Source organism: Canis lupus, chromosome 21, assembly GCF_048164855.1.
Source record: "Canis lupus baileyi chromosome 21, mCanLup2.hap1, whole genome shotgun sequence".
Taxonomy (NCBI): Eukaryota; Metazoa; Chordata; class Mammalia; order Carnivora; family Canidae; genus Canis; species Canis lupus.
The window spans coordinates 16,931,865-16,946,584 of NC_132858.1; the positions used below are offsets into that span (position 1 = coordinate 16,931,865).

Genomic DNA, 14,720 nt, shown 5'->3' on the forward strand with positions numbered 1-14,720 from the left:
TGAGACTGCAAAACACTAAAAATCTAAAACTTGAAATGTGCTAATCCAGAATTAAAGCATGCACTTATTTTCCACTGAAATAATTGAACTACTTTCTCCCCAGTGAACCACTTATACCCTGGAGGGTAACTTTGGCATTTAGAGAAGTACAAAAATTATTTCATGGAGTCTCAAGACCATGAAATAATGAGACTCCATTGAGCATAACATTGAATTAAATGGTACAGGATTGATGCCTCAAACTTCAGAATTCCACTTACAATGTAATCCCTATTCATTTCTACTAGAATATAGCTCTCAATGTATTAATTAATTAATTAATTTAACACATATTTAGTGGACTTGTATTATGGAGCATACAAGTATTCTTGATACTGGGAGAGTAGCCAAAAAATTGATCTTATTCATTCCTTCATGCAGCTTGCATTCTGAAGTTAGGCTTAGATGGCTCTTGTAGAATGGTAGGAAAAAGTAAAGCCCAAAACTGATTTGTGAACTACCAGGCTTTTCTGATCAGTTACTTCGTCCCAAACACCCTCCTGATTGCAATTCATTTCCTTCTTTCATTTGCTCACATTGGTCCATATATATGTTGTTCCCTTATTATTCCTTGAAGAAACCAGGGAGAATCTTGCCTCGGGGCATTTATATTTATTGTAAGTATACCTAGAACGCTCTTCCACAGATAGTCAGATGGTATTATCTTTATTTAAGCCTTTCTCAAATGTTATTCCCGCAGAAAGCTCTTCTCTGATGCCACCGTTCCCTATTCTATCTCCTGCTTTATTATTCTTCAAAACACCACTCATACCCAGGTCAAACACACACACACACACACACACACACACACACACTTTACAATTCTATGCACTCATGCATGAACATTTGTAATAGACAATATAGTCTTCCTCACTTGAATATAAGTTAGAGAAGATCAAAAGCTTATTTTCTTTACCTGCTAAATCTCCAGTACATGTTACATACTAGTTTTTCTCTTAACAGTTTACCAGTTTTATTGAAGTTTTTGTATGCCCAAACTCAACAAATTATATACATTAAATGTATGCAGAGTTTTGCGTATCTATAAGTAATCCTTGGATGGATTCTGAGTAAAAATATAAAGGGCATCTATTTTCTTATTCTAAGTATAAACTAAGAATATATAACAGAAGACACAATTTGTAGCTTAACATGGAAAAGGATATTTTAAGCTCAATGACACATAGGTGTGATGCTAAGATACAGATCCTCCTTATAGTACAAAAGGTGTGATCATTCTATAGATGTTTGAGTATGATAATTAAGTTGGAAAAGCTAATTTTATAATCGTTTCATGTATTCAGAGTCACTAGATGCCAGATTCAATGTATGAATCTGGAACACAAGTGAGAGGTCAGGGGTAGACACGTGAATTTTGGAATCATTGCAGACTTCTTAGATCACCTAAGAAGTGGGTACAGATGGAGAACAAATGTGTCACAAACTAATGTGGAGAATTAAGTCTTTAGCTCCAAGATTTGGAGGTTAGCATGAGGAAGAGGAAAAGCTATCATAGTTACCTGGGAAGAAGCGGTAGTGGAAAAAGGAAAATCAGAAGATTGAAGTCATACAGAAATCTAAAAATATGTGGGTTTTTGGGTAAGGTGAAGGAATTATTGATGGTAAATCCTCTTGAGATACCAAGTACAACTATGATAGAAGAGCAATCTTTAGAGGCAATAATGTTAAGCATTCATGTGTCCATGAAAAGATTGGGTTCAATGGAGAAGTGGCACAGAAATACAATTGGAGCATGTAATGGGATCTGAGGAAGTAGGGACAAGGACCAGAAGTAGTTCTTTTGAAAAGGTTCATTGTAAAGAGAGCAGAGACATAAGCTGGTGACTGACAGAACTTTCAGCCAAAGAAATTATTAAGAGGGTGATACTAGATGATGTTTATAAACAAATGAGAACACACCAGTAGAGTTTGAGAAACCAGTCCTTGGGTAGAGTACAGATACAATTTCTGAAGTGAAATTCATGGAACCCTCCAAAGATATTCAGATGTAAACCTTGGTGGGAGGGTGAAGTGGTCTTACTTAGAGCATGAGAAGCACTGATGTTCTCTCTCAGGGTCTGCAGTGGATAGTGGGATGGAAAGCAATAGGGAGTAGATATTTACCTGATTCCAAATCATGCTTCCTTTGACATGCCATCTCATTAAAGAAGGCCATTTCCCCATTGCTCCTACATTGACAGTTCCCTGCCCCACCACAGTGAACAAGAGATAGATAATTTGTTTTCAGTAAATGTTTATTAAAAACTACCCCTGGGAAGGGTAAAGGTTAAAAGTTAAAGTACATTCACTACTCTCATAATATTCCAGTTAATTTACAAAATCAGTAAAATAATACCTCATTATTGCTGTGGTACCCATATTAGAAGCCCTGATAAGATTCTTTCTTGTATCTTGTTTGTTATTCTTGACATCTGTGTGAGTAGAGTAGTATTATTATTTATGACAGATGCTGTTCATACCACCCAGATTTGTTTTGCAGGGTTAAAGCATTTATTTTCTCAGCTTCCAAGTGCAATGTCAACTGACACTTCACAGCTGATTTCCACTCTGGGAATTGGCCCTGCTGAAAGGAATTACCATGTCCAAGTGGGTGAGCCATTTTCAAAACTGGTCATTATGAAAGTATAAACACTTGGTCTTTATTTTTTTTTTTTTCACAATCTGGGGAATCTCTGAAGGATCATCTTGGCCACAGAGCTCCAAGTGGAATCACATGACTACTCTATTGTAACTTCATCACTGTTCAACTTCTATCTACTCAGCTCTGCTTCCCTCATTCCTTTCTGGCCTTCTAGGTATAGTTCCTGGGAATGTTCTCCACTACAATTCCTGGCATGTATACAAATATCAGTCTGAGTCTATTTGCCCAGATCCGAGATGATAGATAGATGATAGGTAGATGATAGATAGATGGCAGATAGATGATAGATGATAGATAGATAGATGATAGATAGATAGATAGATAGATAGATAGATAGATAGATGATAGATAGATAATAGATAATAGATAGAATGTCAGATCAAGAAAAGATAAATATTGAAATTGGAACTTAAACCCAGTCAGTCATATCCAAATATTTTGATACTTTACTAAGCACTAACCTCCCCTACTATGTTTTTTCATCATGTAGGCCTATGGATAAACATTTAAGACACCAGAATATTTAGAGGGATGCCCCATTTTAACCAATTTGCTTTAATACACACACACACCAAAAGACATGAACAGAAATCTCACAGAGGAAGACATAGACATGGCCAACATGCACATGAGAAAATGCTCTGCATCACTTGCCATCAGGGAAATACAAATCAAAACCACAATGAGATACCACCTCACACCAGTGAGAATGGGGAAAATTAACAAGGCAGGAAACAACAAATGTTGGAGAGGATGTGGAGAAAAGGGAACCCTCATACACTGTTGGTGGGAATGTGAACTGGTGCAGCCACTCTGGAAAACTGTGTGGAGGTTCCTCAAACAGTTAAAAATATACCTGCCCTGTGACCCAGCAATTGCACTGTTGGGGATTTACCCCAAAGATACAAATGCAATAAAATGTCGGGACACCTGCACCCCGATGTTTATAGCAGCAATGCCACGATAGCCAAACTGTGGAAGGAGCCTCGGTGTCCAACAAAAGATGAATGGATAAAGAAGATGTGGTTTATGTATACAATGGAATATTACTCAGCTATTAGAAATGACAAATACCCACCATTTGCTTCAACGTGGATGGAACTGGAGGGTATTATGCTGAGTGAAGTAAGCCAGTCGGAGAAGGACAAACATATGTTCTCATTCATTTGGGGAATATAAATAATAGTGAAAGGGAATATAAGGGAAGGGGGAAGAAATGTGTGGGAAATATCAGAAAGGGAGACAGAACGTAAAGACTGCTAACTCTGGGAATCGAACTAGGGGTGATAGAAGGGGAAGAGGGCGGGGGGTGGGAGTGAATGGGTGACGTGCACTGGGGGTTATTCTGTATGTTAGTAAATTGAACACCAATAAAAAATAAATTAAAAAATAAAAAAAAATTAAAAAAATAAATAAATAAATAAAAAATAAATAAATAAAAATTAAAAAAAAATACACACACACACACACACAGAACTAAAGCAACCAGACAATAAAATTTATATGAAAACATATTTTCTTCTGCATAACAGGATGATATGTAACATGGTTTTACAGTAGGTGTTTCTGTAAAATCTTCTTTAAGGCCCCTTTCACATCCTTATTTTTCAAACTGTAGATGAGGGGATTTAGCATAGGGATCACTACTGTATAAAAGACAGAGACAATCTTGTCCTGTTCCATTGAATAGCTAGATGTAGGGCGCAAATACATGAAGAGAATTGTCCCAAAGAATATGGTGACAGCCATGAGGTGGGAGGCACAGGTGGAGAAGGCTTTGTGTCTGCTTTCTAAAGAAGGCATTCTCAAGATGGCAATGAGGATACACAGGTAGGAAATGAGAACAATCATAACACAACTGATGACATTAAAGCTGGAGAAAGCCATGATCACAATGCCATTGATGCGAGTGTCAGAGCAAGAGAGTTTGAGCAGGGGTGGGGTGTCACAGTAGAAATGGTTGATCCTATTAGAGCCACAAAAGGACAATCTGAAAGTCATTCCTGTGTGTATGGCTGCATTCCCAAAGCCTGCTAAGAAAGAGGTAGCTATTAGTAAGAAGCAAATTTTCCCAGACATGAGAACTGAGTATCGCAGAGGGTTCCAAATGGCTGCATAGCGGTCATATGCCATCGTGGCCAACAGAAAGCATTCAGTCCCCAAGAAGGAACCAAAGAAGTAGAACTGAGCAGCACATCCATTAAAAGAAATGGCTTTATTCTTGGCCATGAGGTTTACCAGCATCTTAGGAGTGACAGAAGAAGAGTAAGATGCATCAACAAAAGACAGGCTACTGAGAAAGAAGTACATGGGGGTGTGGAGACAGGGGTCAATCTTAATTAACACAATCATCCCCAAATTACCCACCATGGTTGCCATATAAATAAACAGAAACAATCCAAAGAGGACAATTTGTAGATCTGAGTTGTCTGAGAGTCCTAAGAGGATAAATTCAGTCATTTCTGTTTGATTTCTGCCTTGGACTTCTTTCATGTATCTGATCATTTCAGCTGCAATAAGAAAGAGAATGGAACTGACATTTGGTCAGGTGAATACATGAGAGAGCCATAAACATCTTTTCCTGAACATATATACATAAGAATTCTAGATGTGTTTTGGACATGATGTTAAGTCAAAAGACATCAAAAGACTATGCTAAGTTCTAGGTGTACTACTGCCTACTAACTAATGACCTTGAGATGAGTGACTTGATATATCCATTAACTAAGAGTACTTCTAGCTTTAACCATTTATTGGATAATTATAGTAACTTATCTCTCTTCATTATTTATGATAAATTAATTGATATATTAATATATACTGTCTGGCAAACTTCTGAAGAAAGATGGCAAATGAATTCAGGCCACTGCCTATTCTTGAGCAGTATAATGGAATGAGTTAAAAATAGTGAAAGTTAGTAAAAATTAGTCAAAAGTATCAAACAACAAGAAAAGAGTTGTATTTTCTGGAGATGGGGGAACTTTAAAACTCGATATTCCAAGGAAAAAAACAGAGGAACATCACATGCAACTAGAAAGGTTGCAAACCTGCTGGAATTTCCCAGTATCAGCATCTACAGGGGGCAGAAATCTGTTAAATATTGAGAACTTTGAATAATTCCCTCCAATATTTAGAGAATTTGATTTCAAGAATGAGGTGAAAGGAACAGAATAAGCCACAGCAGGGAGAACTTCTACCTAACACTCAGATTTACAAGATCACACCAGACCTGAAAACAGCAGCAGCAACATATGGAATATTCCAGTCACAATACTGAATTGGGGGAACAACACATTGCCAGGTCATCTAAATGGAAATAAGATTCATCCCATGTAAAATATAAAAAAGCCAAATACAGGACAAAAGAAAGGAAGGAAGGAAAGAAGGGAAGGGAAGGGAAGGGAAGGGAAGGGAAGGGAAGGGAAGGGAAGGGAAGGGAAGGGAAAGGGAAAGGGGAAGGAGGAAGGAAGGAGAGGGAGATGGAGCGAGAGAGGAAAGGAAAAATGAAAACCCAGTCTTGAGTTTTCAAGTAAAGTTTAGGTAACAGCTTCAGTGGAATTCTTCCCTACTTGAAATCAAATCCTCTATCCCCTCTATGACCTCGGGCTATTGAACAATAAATAAGACTGACTTGGGCTAGCTGTCCAGTCATAGCTCAAAGTGTTAAATCTTGTATCATTCTCAGCAGGAAGTTATCTTATACTATCTAAAATTAAAATACAGGACCAAAGTGACTTAATATCTGTGCTAACACTGGAGATCATAGATCTCTTGAGCACAGTTGGAGACAGATGTACAGCCCCGGTCCTCTTCCTTGGAATAACCTTGTTATTTGAATTTCAAAGAACAGCATCTCCAGAAGGAAATAAAAAAGAAGGAATGGATTTTTTTCTCTCATCTTCAATCAGAAACTTTCCCTGAGAAGATTATTCTATCAGCAATAGTGAAAAACAAATAAAATGCAGTACACATTGTGTGTGTGTGTGTATGTGCGTACTAGAGATACAAAGAAAGGTAACGATGAATTAAGTACTAAAATATGTTGAGGATCCTCTATGCTCTGCAGGCACCGTGTTAAGTATTTTTCCTGCAATATTTTATTTAAATTTTATGAGATAGGCAGTATTATAATCTTCATTTTGCACATGAGAAATAGGAGGAACAAAAGATCTGTGACTCTTCCAGAGTTATAGAATTAACCTAATGGAATCTAATTTATACCCAGCTAATGCAATACTCATTCTCTTTGCATTTGAGATCATTGAGAATGGACCCCTTGATAACAAATGTGAGCACTAATACACAGAATAATTGATATTGTAATTACCAGGATTTCATCTATATGCTAGAATACATTTAGTTACATTAAAAAAAAATCTATAGATCTCCTGGACAGAAAATATAATTGCAGTTGCTGAAAATTATCTTTCTTAGAATTTCCATTCGATTAATTTGCATTATTAGCAAAATACCATTTGTTTTACATCTGGTGCTATGAATTACATGCTACCATCTCCCCTCTACCCTGGAAAATAGACTCTCACTATAATCCCTTTGCTAAGATTTTGCAGTCATTAGTCCAGAGATTCTTAACAAAGGTTTTCAATTCCTAGGCATTTATGAAAACAATAGCAAGATTTCCTGAGAATTTCTGGCATTTAAATAGGCCTTCAAATCATATTATTTACTGCTGCTTATATTTCTCTTAATGGCTTACAAATCTTATAACAAGAAAAACGGACAATTTAACATACCTTCTTAGTCTCAGTGCTCTTAGAGCTTTGAGTATATAGGTATTTGAAGAAAGGTACAGCGTTGTGGATTTTTCTTCAGGTCATTAAATTACTTGGGCAGAACCCTTTATATATTTTCCTGACCTTTCTTGACTGCTTGACTTCTATTTGGTCCTTTTGCTTGTTTTTGTATAATGCTTAAAATCACCCAAAACAAAACACACATCAAACTTTCTTCTCAGAGAAGGCATTCATCAATTCTCCTAGGTCAAGTAGTAGACATAGTTAGAATGGATTTAAGGCATCACCCATTAGAGATAAGACAACTGAAACCCTTTACACCTTCCCTATCAAAAGAGAGTTACTTTGCATTCTTTCTTACTTTTCCTTGAAAATAAGAATCCTATTTTGTTATATGAAGGTAAAACAGATTTTAAAATATGCAGTATATCACTGCAGTGCAGCTTCTAATGTTTGCAATTAATTCCAATTGTAGAGTCTCTGGATCAGACTGTGGAGTAAGCATTCTGAATTATTTTAAATAGGATATTTTTCTTATTCTTTAGTGTCTGGGGATTGTATCCCTCATGTCATTTCATTTTAATCTACTTGTTTTTCCCCCCAAAGCTAAGGAAATCTCATGTCCTCTTCACATTTCTCTCCTTTGCCCTAGGGACACCTGGGCCCCGTGGAAAATGAATTTCCAGTTCCACATTTCTAGCCCTGGCTAAATATCCCTCTTCTGTCTCCCCCAAATAGCTGGTGCTCTGGTTCCCTTGAGAGCATTGAAATAATCCACAAAATAGCAGGTTGTCTCTATATCCACCTTCTGGAAAGACTTTTTATACATGTAAGAAGCTATGTTACTTGGATCATGGCTAAAGGCTGATAGAAGGAAACACACAGAGGTAGTTATGGAGCAAGAAATCTCAAAGAGCTTCAGAATAAGAAGAAACTCATTTCTAATCTTAGCCTGAGTGTCATTCAAGGAGGTACTAGATGCTGCTCTATATCCCTGCCACCAGGATGGGGACCATCAGAAATTAGGCTACAATGAGATCTCCATGGAGAACTGAGCACTTACACTGGATACTGGAATGTGAAGTTAGTGCCGTAAAAGATAACCCACTGACAGGTTGCAATGAGCTTTTCATGAAGAACCATGATAACCCTAAAGCCCAGAAAGAAGGCAACAAGCATTAATGATCAACTGATAGAGACTATACCAACTTGTAAAGATGACCTCCTCTTTAGAGAAGCTTATATATTAATATGAATTGTGACCCAGCTGGTGATCTCCCCAGTCATAATTAGAAGAGAATACGGCTAAACAATAATAACAACTAATATTAACTGAGCATATACCATCTGCTGAGTGTCCTCCTAAATACATGCATTTTTGGATTCCTATTAAGCATCTCTATCACAGATAAGTAAACTAGGGCCTCGAGAAGTTATTTTTCCAAATAGTTAATGCATACCAAAACTGGGACTCAAACACAGTTTTTTCTTGCTCCAGAATGAGCATTGTTGACCATTTTGTGTTACCGCAGCCCAAAAGTAGCAAAGAGTTTGTGAAAAATATCCTTCTGTGTTAAATATAAATAACACATAAACTACAATAATGACTAATGACTTATTTGACATCCCCTGTATAAGACTGATTAATCAGGAGTAATGTTTATGGTATTTGTGATGGCTAATTTTAAATCCCAATTTGACTGAGCTAAGGGATGACCAAATAGCTTATAAAACATTATCTCTGGATGTGTCTGTGAGAGTGTCTAAAGAAGAGATTAGCATGTGAATCAGTAGAGTGAGTAAGGAAGACCTCCCTAACCAGTGTGGGTGGGCATCATCCAATCCAATTCCTTAGGGGCCTGAATTTTTGCTCTCTTTGCTTGAGCTGAGACAGCCATCTTCTCCTGCCTGAAACATCAGTGTTCCTGGATTTCAGGCTTTCAGACTCAGACTAGAACTTTACCCTACTCCACACTGCCACCTCATTTTCAGGCTTTTTGACTGAATGACATCACTGGCTTTCCTGGTTCTTCATCTTGTAGATAGCTGCTCTTGGGACTTCTGAACCTTCATATCCACATGAACCTATTCACCTCTCATCTAGATATACATATTCATCTCCTATTGGACCTGCTTCTCTGGAGAACCCTGCCTAATACAGACATCTTGGTTGTGTTGGTTGCTAAGAAAAGAGTGCATCAGAAGTATTAGAAGTGGAAAGGTGGAAGAGTTGGATGTCTAACTTAGTAAACTATACCACCCCTTAATTGAGAATTATTATTTAATACCAGAGGCCTAGATTTCAAAAAGGTCTCAATGGAGGTAGTGTTTTTCCTCTGGGGACATTACAAAAATTGATGGTTTTCACAGTGAAGAGGGTACACTATAGAATCTAGTGGGTAAGGGGGCAAGGATGCTAAAAACCCGCAAAGTGCAGTACAATCCTAACAACAAAGCACTCTCCATGTTCCATGATATTCAAGTATATTTCAAGTATAAAATAAAGAATAAATGAATGAATGCTAAAGTATTTTATTGTAAATGATTTTCTTTTCATTTCTTCTCTTTAAATTATGTGTGTAGGTAAATTAAATTATCTCCGAATGTCATTTCAGGAACATAGAGGGAGCAATATAAAATACTTGCTATAAAAATATGTCATTTCAAAAAAAATGTCATTTCGTTTCTGAAAAAATACCTATCCACTGTCCCAGGGGATGGTTACATACCACTCACTAGCCACAAAGAGTTTCATCCAAATAGATTCTACATCAACTGGCAAAGCCAAGAGAAATTCTCTTGTTAAGCTTTGGAGGCTCATTTCATTTTAACTAAAGATTTATTTGGACAGCATAAGATGCTGCCACATTCTGACACACCGTACATAAAAATATTACTTCTACTAGTACTACTACTACTATACTATCAATTTTAAAAATAGAAAATTTAGTAAATTAGTAAAATGTAAAATCAATCTGATAACCTCATATAAACAAACAAATCTCCAATTAGAAAATTTATATGGAAGAGAAGATCCCCACTTTTGATTGCCAAACATAAAAGCTTTATGTATAAACCAAGTAAGAAATGTTCAAAACTTCGGTGAAGAAAGGGAGTAACAGAAAGATACAGAATAGACTTGAACAGGTATGAAGACATATACACTATCTGATAGCAAGACTTGATGGCATAAACGTGGCAATTCTTCCTAAGTTAACTTATAAATTTAATGTACTCCCAATAATAATATCCTCAGATTTGTTTCCCAAATAAGTAGAGCTTATCATTGAAAACTGTATTATTGATGGATAAATTGTATAGAATGGTGAAGGAACAAGGGAATAGAATAGAAAAATACAAAAATAGACAATATAAAACAAAATGAACGTTCAATTCAAAACAGTGGGGAAAGGATAATTTTTTTGAATAAATGTTGAGACAAATGGATATCCCCAAGGTTATTTATTGCTGCATTTTTTTCTTCTAATAGTAAAAGATCAGAATCAATTCAAATGTCTATCAATAGGATACTTGATAGGCAGAGGCACCTCCACACAATGGATTATTATGCAGTTGGAGAAAAGTTTGACTTGACGATAAATATTATAAATAAGTGAGTATGTCAATATTATTAAGAATTAACTATTCACCATAAAATAAGATTTAAGAATACAGATTTTTTTAAAAAGTTAGGGGGATCCCTGGTTGGCTCAGCGGTGTAGCGCATGCCTTTGGCCCAGGGCGCAATCCCCGAGTCTCAGGATCGAGTCCCATGTCGGGCTCCCAGCACGGAGCCTGCTTCTCCCTCTGCCTGTGTCTCTGCCTCTCTCTCCTCTCTTTGTGACTATCATGAATAAATAAATAAAATCTTTAAAAAAATAAATTTAATTTAAAAAATAAAAAAAAAGTTAGATATAAATAAATAAATAAGTCCACTACCTGCTGCCTACAAGACTCACTTCAGGTTTAATGGCTAAAAAGTGAATGAATGGGCTGAAAGGTGAAAGAATGGGAAAAGATATTACAAAAGCATTTTTTTAATTAGCTTTTTTGGTGTTATTTTTGCATCTCTTCTTTTAGGATGAAAATTTGTCTCAAGTCAAATAGCATTCCCAAATTAAGCAGCTTTTTAAAAAATACCATGTAGGTAGTGAGAATCTTACAACTCCTCATTTCCCTTTTTCTTCATGCGATGGGAAGCTAAAACAATTCATACGTCATCTCTCATATGCATCTCATGTACTTGTATGCAACCCTTATGCCAGACTCTCTCAGATTCAAGTCTGGTTTGAAGATGGCTAATCCATATAATATGGAAGGTATCACCCTCTGTGAAAGGACTTTCAGGCATCAACAAACAGATCTTTCTACATTACCATCAAAATCACACCCAGCAGGGAGCTTTTAGGGGCTGGAAAAACAGTGCATGTGGCTTTTCTTGACTCAATCACCACCACTCCCTGGAGTGGCAGAAAAGAATTCCCTTGTGTTTCCCTCTTTTATCATTAAGGTTCAAGGAGGAGAGAGTGAAATTCCTTAGGGGTGACAGTTCCTCAGCTCTTCCAGTCTCCCATGAGTGCAGATATCACTTCATCTCTTTTCCTCTGAGGATAACCTGTGACTCTGAAACTTGATAAAACTTCCTGCACACAGGAGCAAAGGTGGGTGATCAAGGAGCTCAGGCACAGCTACCTGAGTGAGTCACCATCTTCGGATTCTCCTCAGAATGTTTGTTCATTATAACTCATCAAGCGAAGAGGAGATAATCAACCTCTCACCAACAGGTAGAAAACAAGTCCGGGCAAAGGTCAGCCTTGGGACAGACAGAGAGAGATGATCCATTAAGAGTAGAATATGATCCTGCTCCCTGCTCCTTTGAGCATGGCTTTGCTTGGCTTCAGGTCCATGCCATTTTCAAATTTCAAAAGAAGACATGGACTATGGATTTGGCTTTTACACACCTCATGATTAGTAGGAACTCAGAATATGTCAGAATTGGAAAGTTACGTTGAGTTTGAACTCTTCACCTTATTCATTTCACAGATAAAGAAGCTGCATCTAATGCAGCAATTCATCAAGCTCAAACAACTACTTAGTGGCAAAAACAGGACAATAACCAGGATTCCAGATTTTACTCCAGAATTCTTTTCAAATAAACATGCAAAAATAGCTGATGCATAGAAATCTAGACTACATTTGGTCTGTATTTGCTTCCATAAGACAATACTTTTGCTGGTCTTTTTAAATAAACATGCAAAAGTAGCTGATGCATGGAAATCTAAAATACATTTGGTCTATATTTGCTTCCATAAGACAATACTTTGGCTGGTCTTTTTAATATTAGGGTTTATTAACTATGGAATATACTTACTTATTCATTACACTATCATTTCTTCAAGAGTCAGATCGGTTGAAGTTTAGTTACATGAGACTAAAAATCTATATATAAAGGTTTTCTTTTATCTTTTGAATTAATAGCCTCATCTCTACTCAATTTATCATTTAATAGAAGTACTGTGGAATTAAAATCACATCTTCACTAAAAATTAAAGCAGTCCATGATAGATCACATGTATGGATTAAGCATTGGAACTTTTTTTCTGGGAGTCGTAAGCACACAATCATCTACTGAATTAAATCTTACACAATTACACTTGCACTGGCACAATTGCCAAATGCATTAAGCACTTAGCACATGACAGTCACTGAATTTAGCACCAGATGATAGATGATAGACAGATAGAATATACATCATATTCTAAGCAATTTTTTGCAGAGATTTATTAAGATAGGCATTAATCTCATCCATAAGTGAAAAGCTGAGACTCTAAAAAAAAAAGTAGTATGCTAGGGATCCCTGGGTGGCGCAGCGGTTTGGCGCCTGCCTTTGGCCCAGGGCGTGATCCTGGAGACCCAGGATCGAATCCCACATCGGGCTCCCAGTGCATGGAGCCTGCTTCTCCCTCTGCCTGTGTCTCTGCGCCTCTCTCTCTCTCTCTGTGACTATCATAAATAAATTAAAAAAAAAAAAATTAAAAAAAAAAAAAGGTAGTATGCTAGAAATCAAAAGTAGTAGGTGGAAAAGCCTGGATTTGTCTGTCCACTATAAGCAAGAATGAGCAGGGTGCTTTATAATTGGTAAAACCCCTTCTCACACACTTCCTCTTTTAACTGGAATTTTGAATCTATAAGGGAGGAAAGAATGATTTTCTGATCCCATTTTCTAGTTGACTGAAGTGAATTGGTCAGCACATGCCCAGCTGCAGGTCAGCCCTGAGCCCTGTGCTGTGTTCCGAGCAGGTGTCTCTCACTCCTGAAACTACTGCAGCCTGGCATCACCCTGCACTTGCAAGTGGATGTTTGGGTCTGTCTCCTACTCTACAAAATTGAGGTAAGACGAAATGAATCCTCCCAGTTGCAATGATAGAAATATTTTTCCTTTTGCTAAAGTCAAAGAACAAGCTAAGTGAGAGGACTGAGATAGACCTCTCATATTCTTTTTGTGATGGTTTATTTTCCTATTTTTATGTGAAGTAGTGAGAGAAAAAATTGAACACAGTGCTATATATGAAATCGGTAGTCCCAGATTCAAGTGCTAGTTCTGCACCCAACACACTGTGTGACTTTACAGGTCCCCTCAGCCTGGTTTTATTTCCTCATTAATATAACCTGTGAAGTGATATATGCATCCACGTAAAGTGACCATGAGAGGAACCAAAGTAGGGACAAGTACTTTGTTGTTGCTGTTTTTTAACAGCTTTATTAAGCTATAGCTGACATACAATAAATCAAATATATTTAAAGTAAAAAAAAAAAATATATATATATATATATATATCCATGGAACTATCATCACAATCAATATAGGCAATGAATCTGTCACCTCAAAAACTTTCCTCATGCCCCTTGGTAATCCTTCCCTCCTATACCTCCCCACACACACCTCCACCCAGGCAATCATTGATTGATTGTCACTATGGATTAGCTTGCAGTTTCTAGATTTTTAGAAATGGAATCACATAAGGTATACTCTTTTATCTACATGTTTCTCATGTAGATAAGAAACATGGTTATTCTCATGTTTTCTCTCAACCTGGTTATTTTGTGATTCATCCATCATGTTGCCTGGATCAATAGTTTCTTTCTTTTCATTGTTGAGTAGTCATCTATTTTATGCACATACTAATATTTGTTTACCTTATTACTTATGGATGGGCTTTCGGGTTGTTCCCAGGTTCAGTCTTTTGGGGGAAGAATGACTGGAT

The 14,720-nt window shown here is 36.9% G+C and overlaps 3 protein-coding genes across 3 annotated transcripts in view; all 3 read right to left on the bottom strand.

Moving 5' to 3' along the window:
- The window catches only part of LOC140612769 (olfactory receptor 5M3), a 144,931-nt gene that overhangs the window by 111,516 nt on the left and 18,695 nt on the right, over positions 1 to 14,720 (bottom strand). The gene's annotated exons all lie outside the window — the stretch shown is intronic.
- LOC140612768 (olfactory receptor 5M11) overlaps positions 1 to 14,720 on the bottom strand; it is a 104,069-nt gene that overhangs the window by 70,657 nt on the left and 18,692 nt on the right. The gene's annotated exons all lie outside the window — the stretch shown is intronic.
- Positions 4,253 to 5,206, bottom strand: LOC140613427 (olfactory receptor 5AP2). Its single transcript, XM_072791954.1, has one exon. It carries the CDS (start codon positions 5,204 to 5,206, stop codon positions 4,253 to 4,255), a length of 954 nt encoding a protein of 317 aa, XP_072648055.1.

Excerpts from the sequence above, each read along its gene's own strand:
- LOC140613427 (XM_072791954.1), bottom strand. The coding sequence starts at position 5,206 with ATGATCAGATACATGAAAGAAGTCCAAGGCAGAAATCAAACAGAAATG.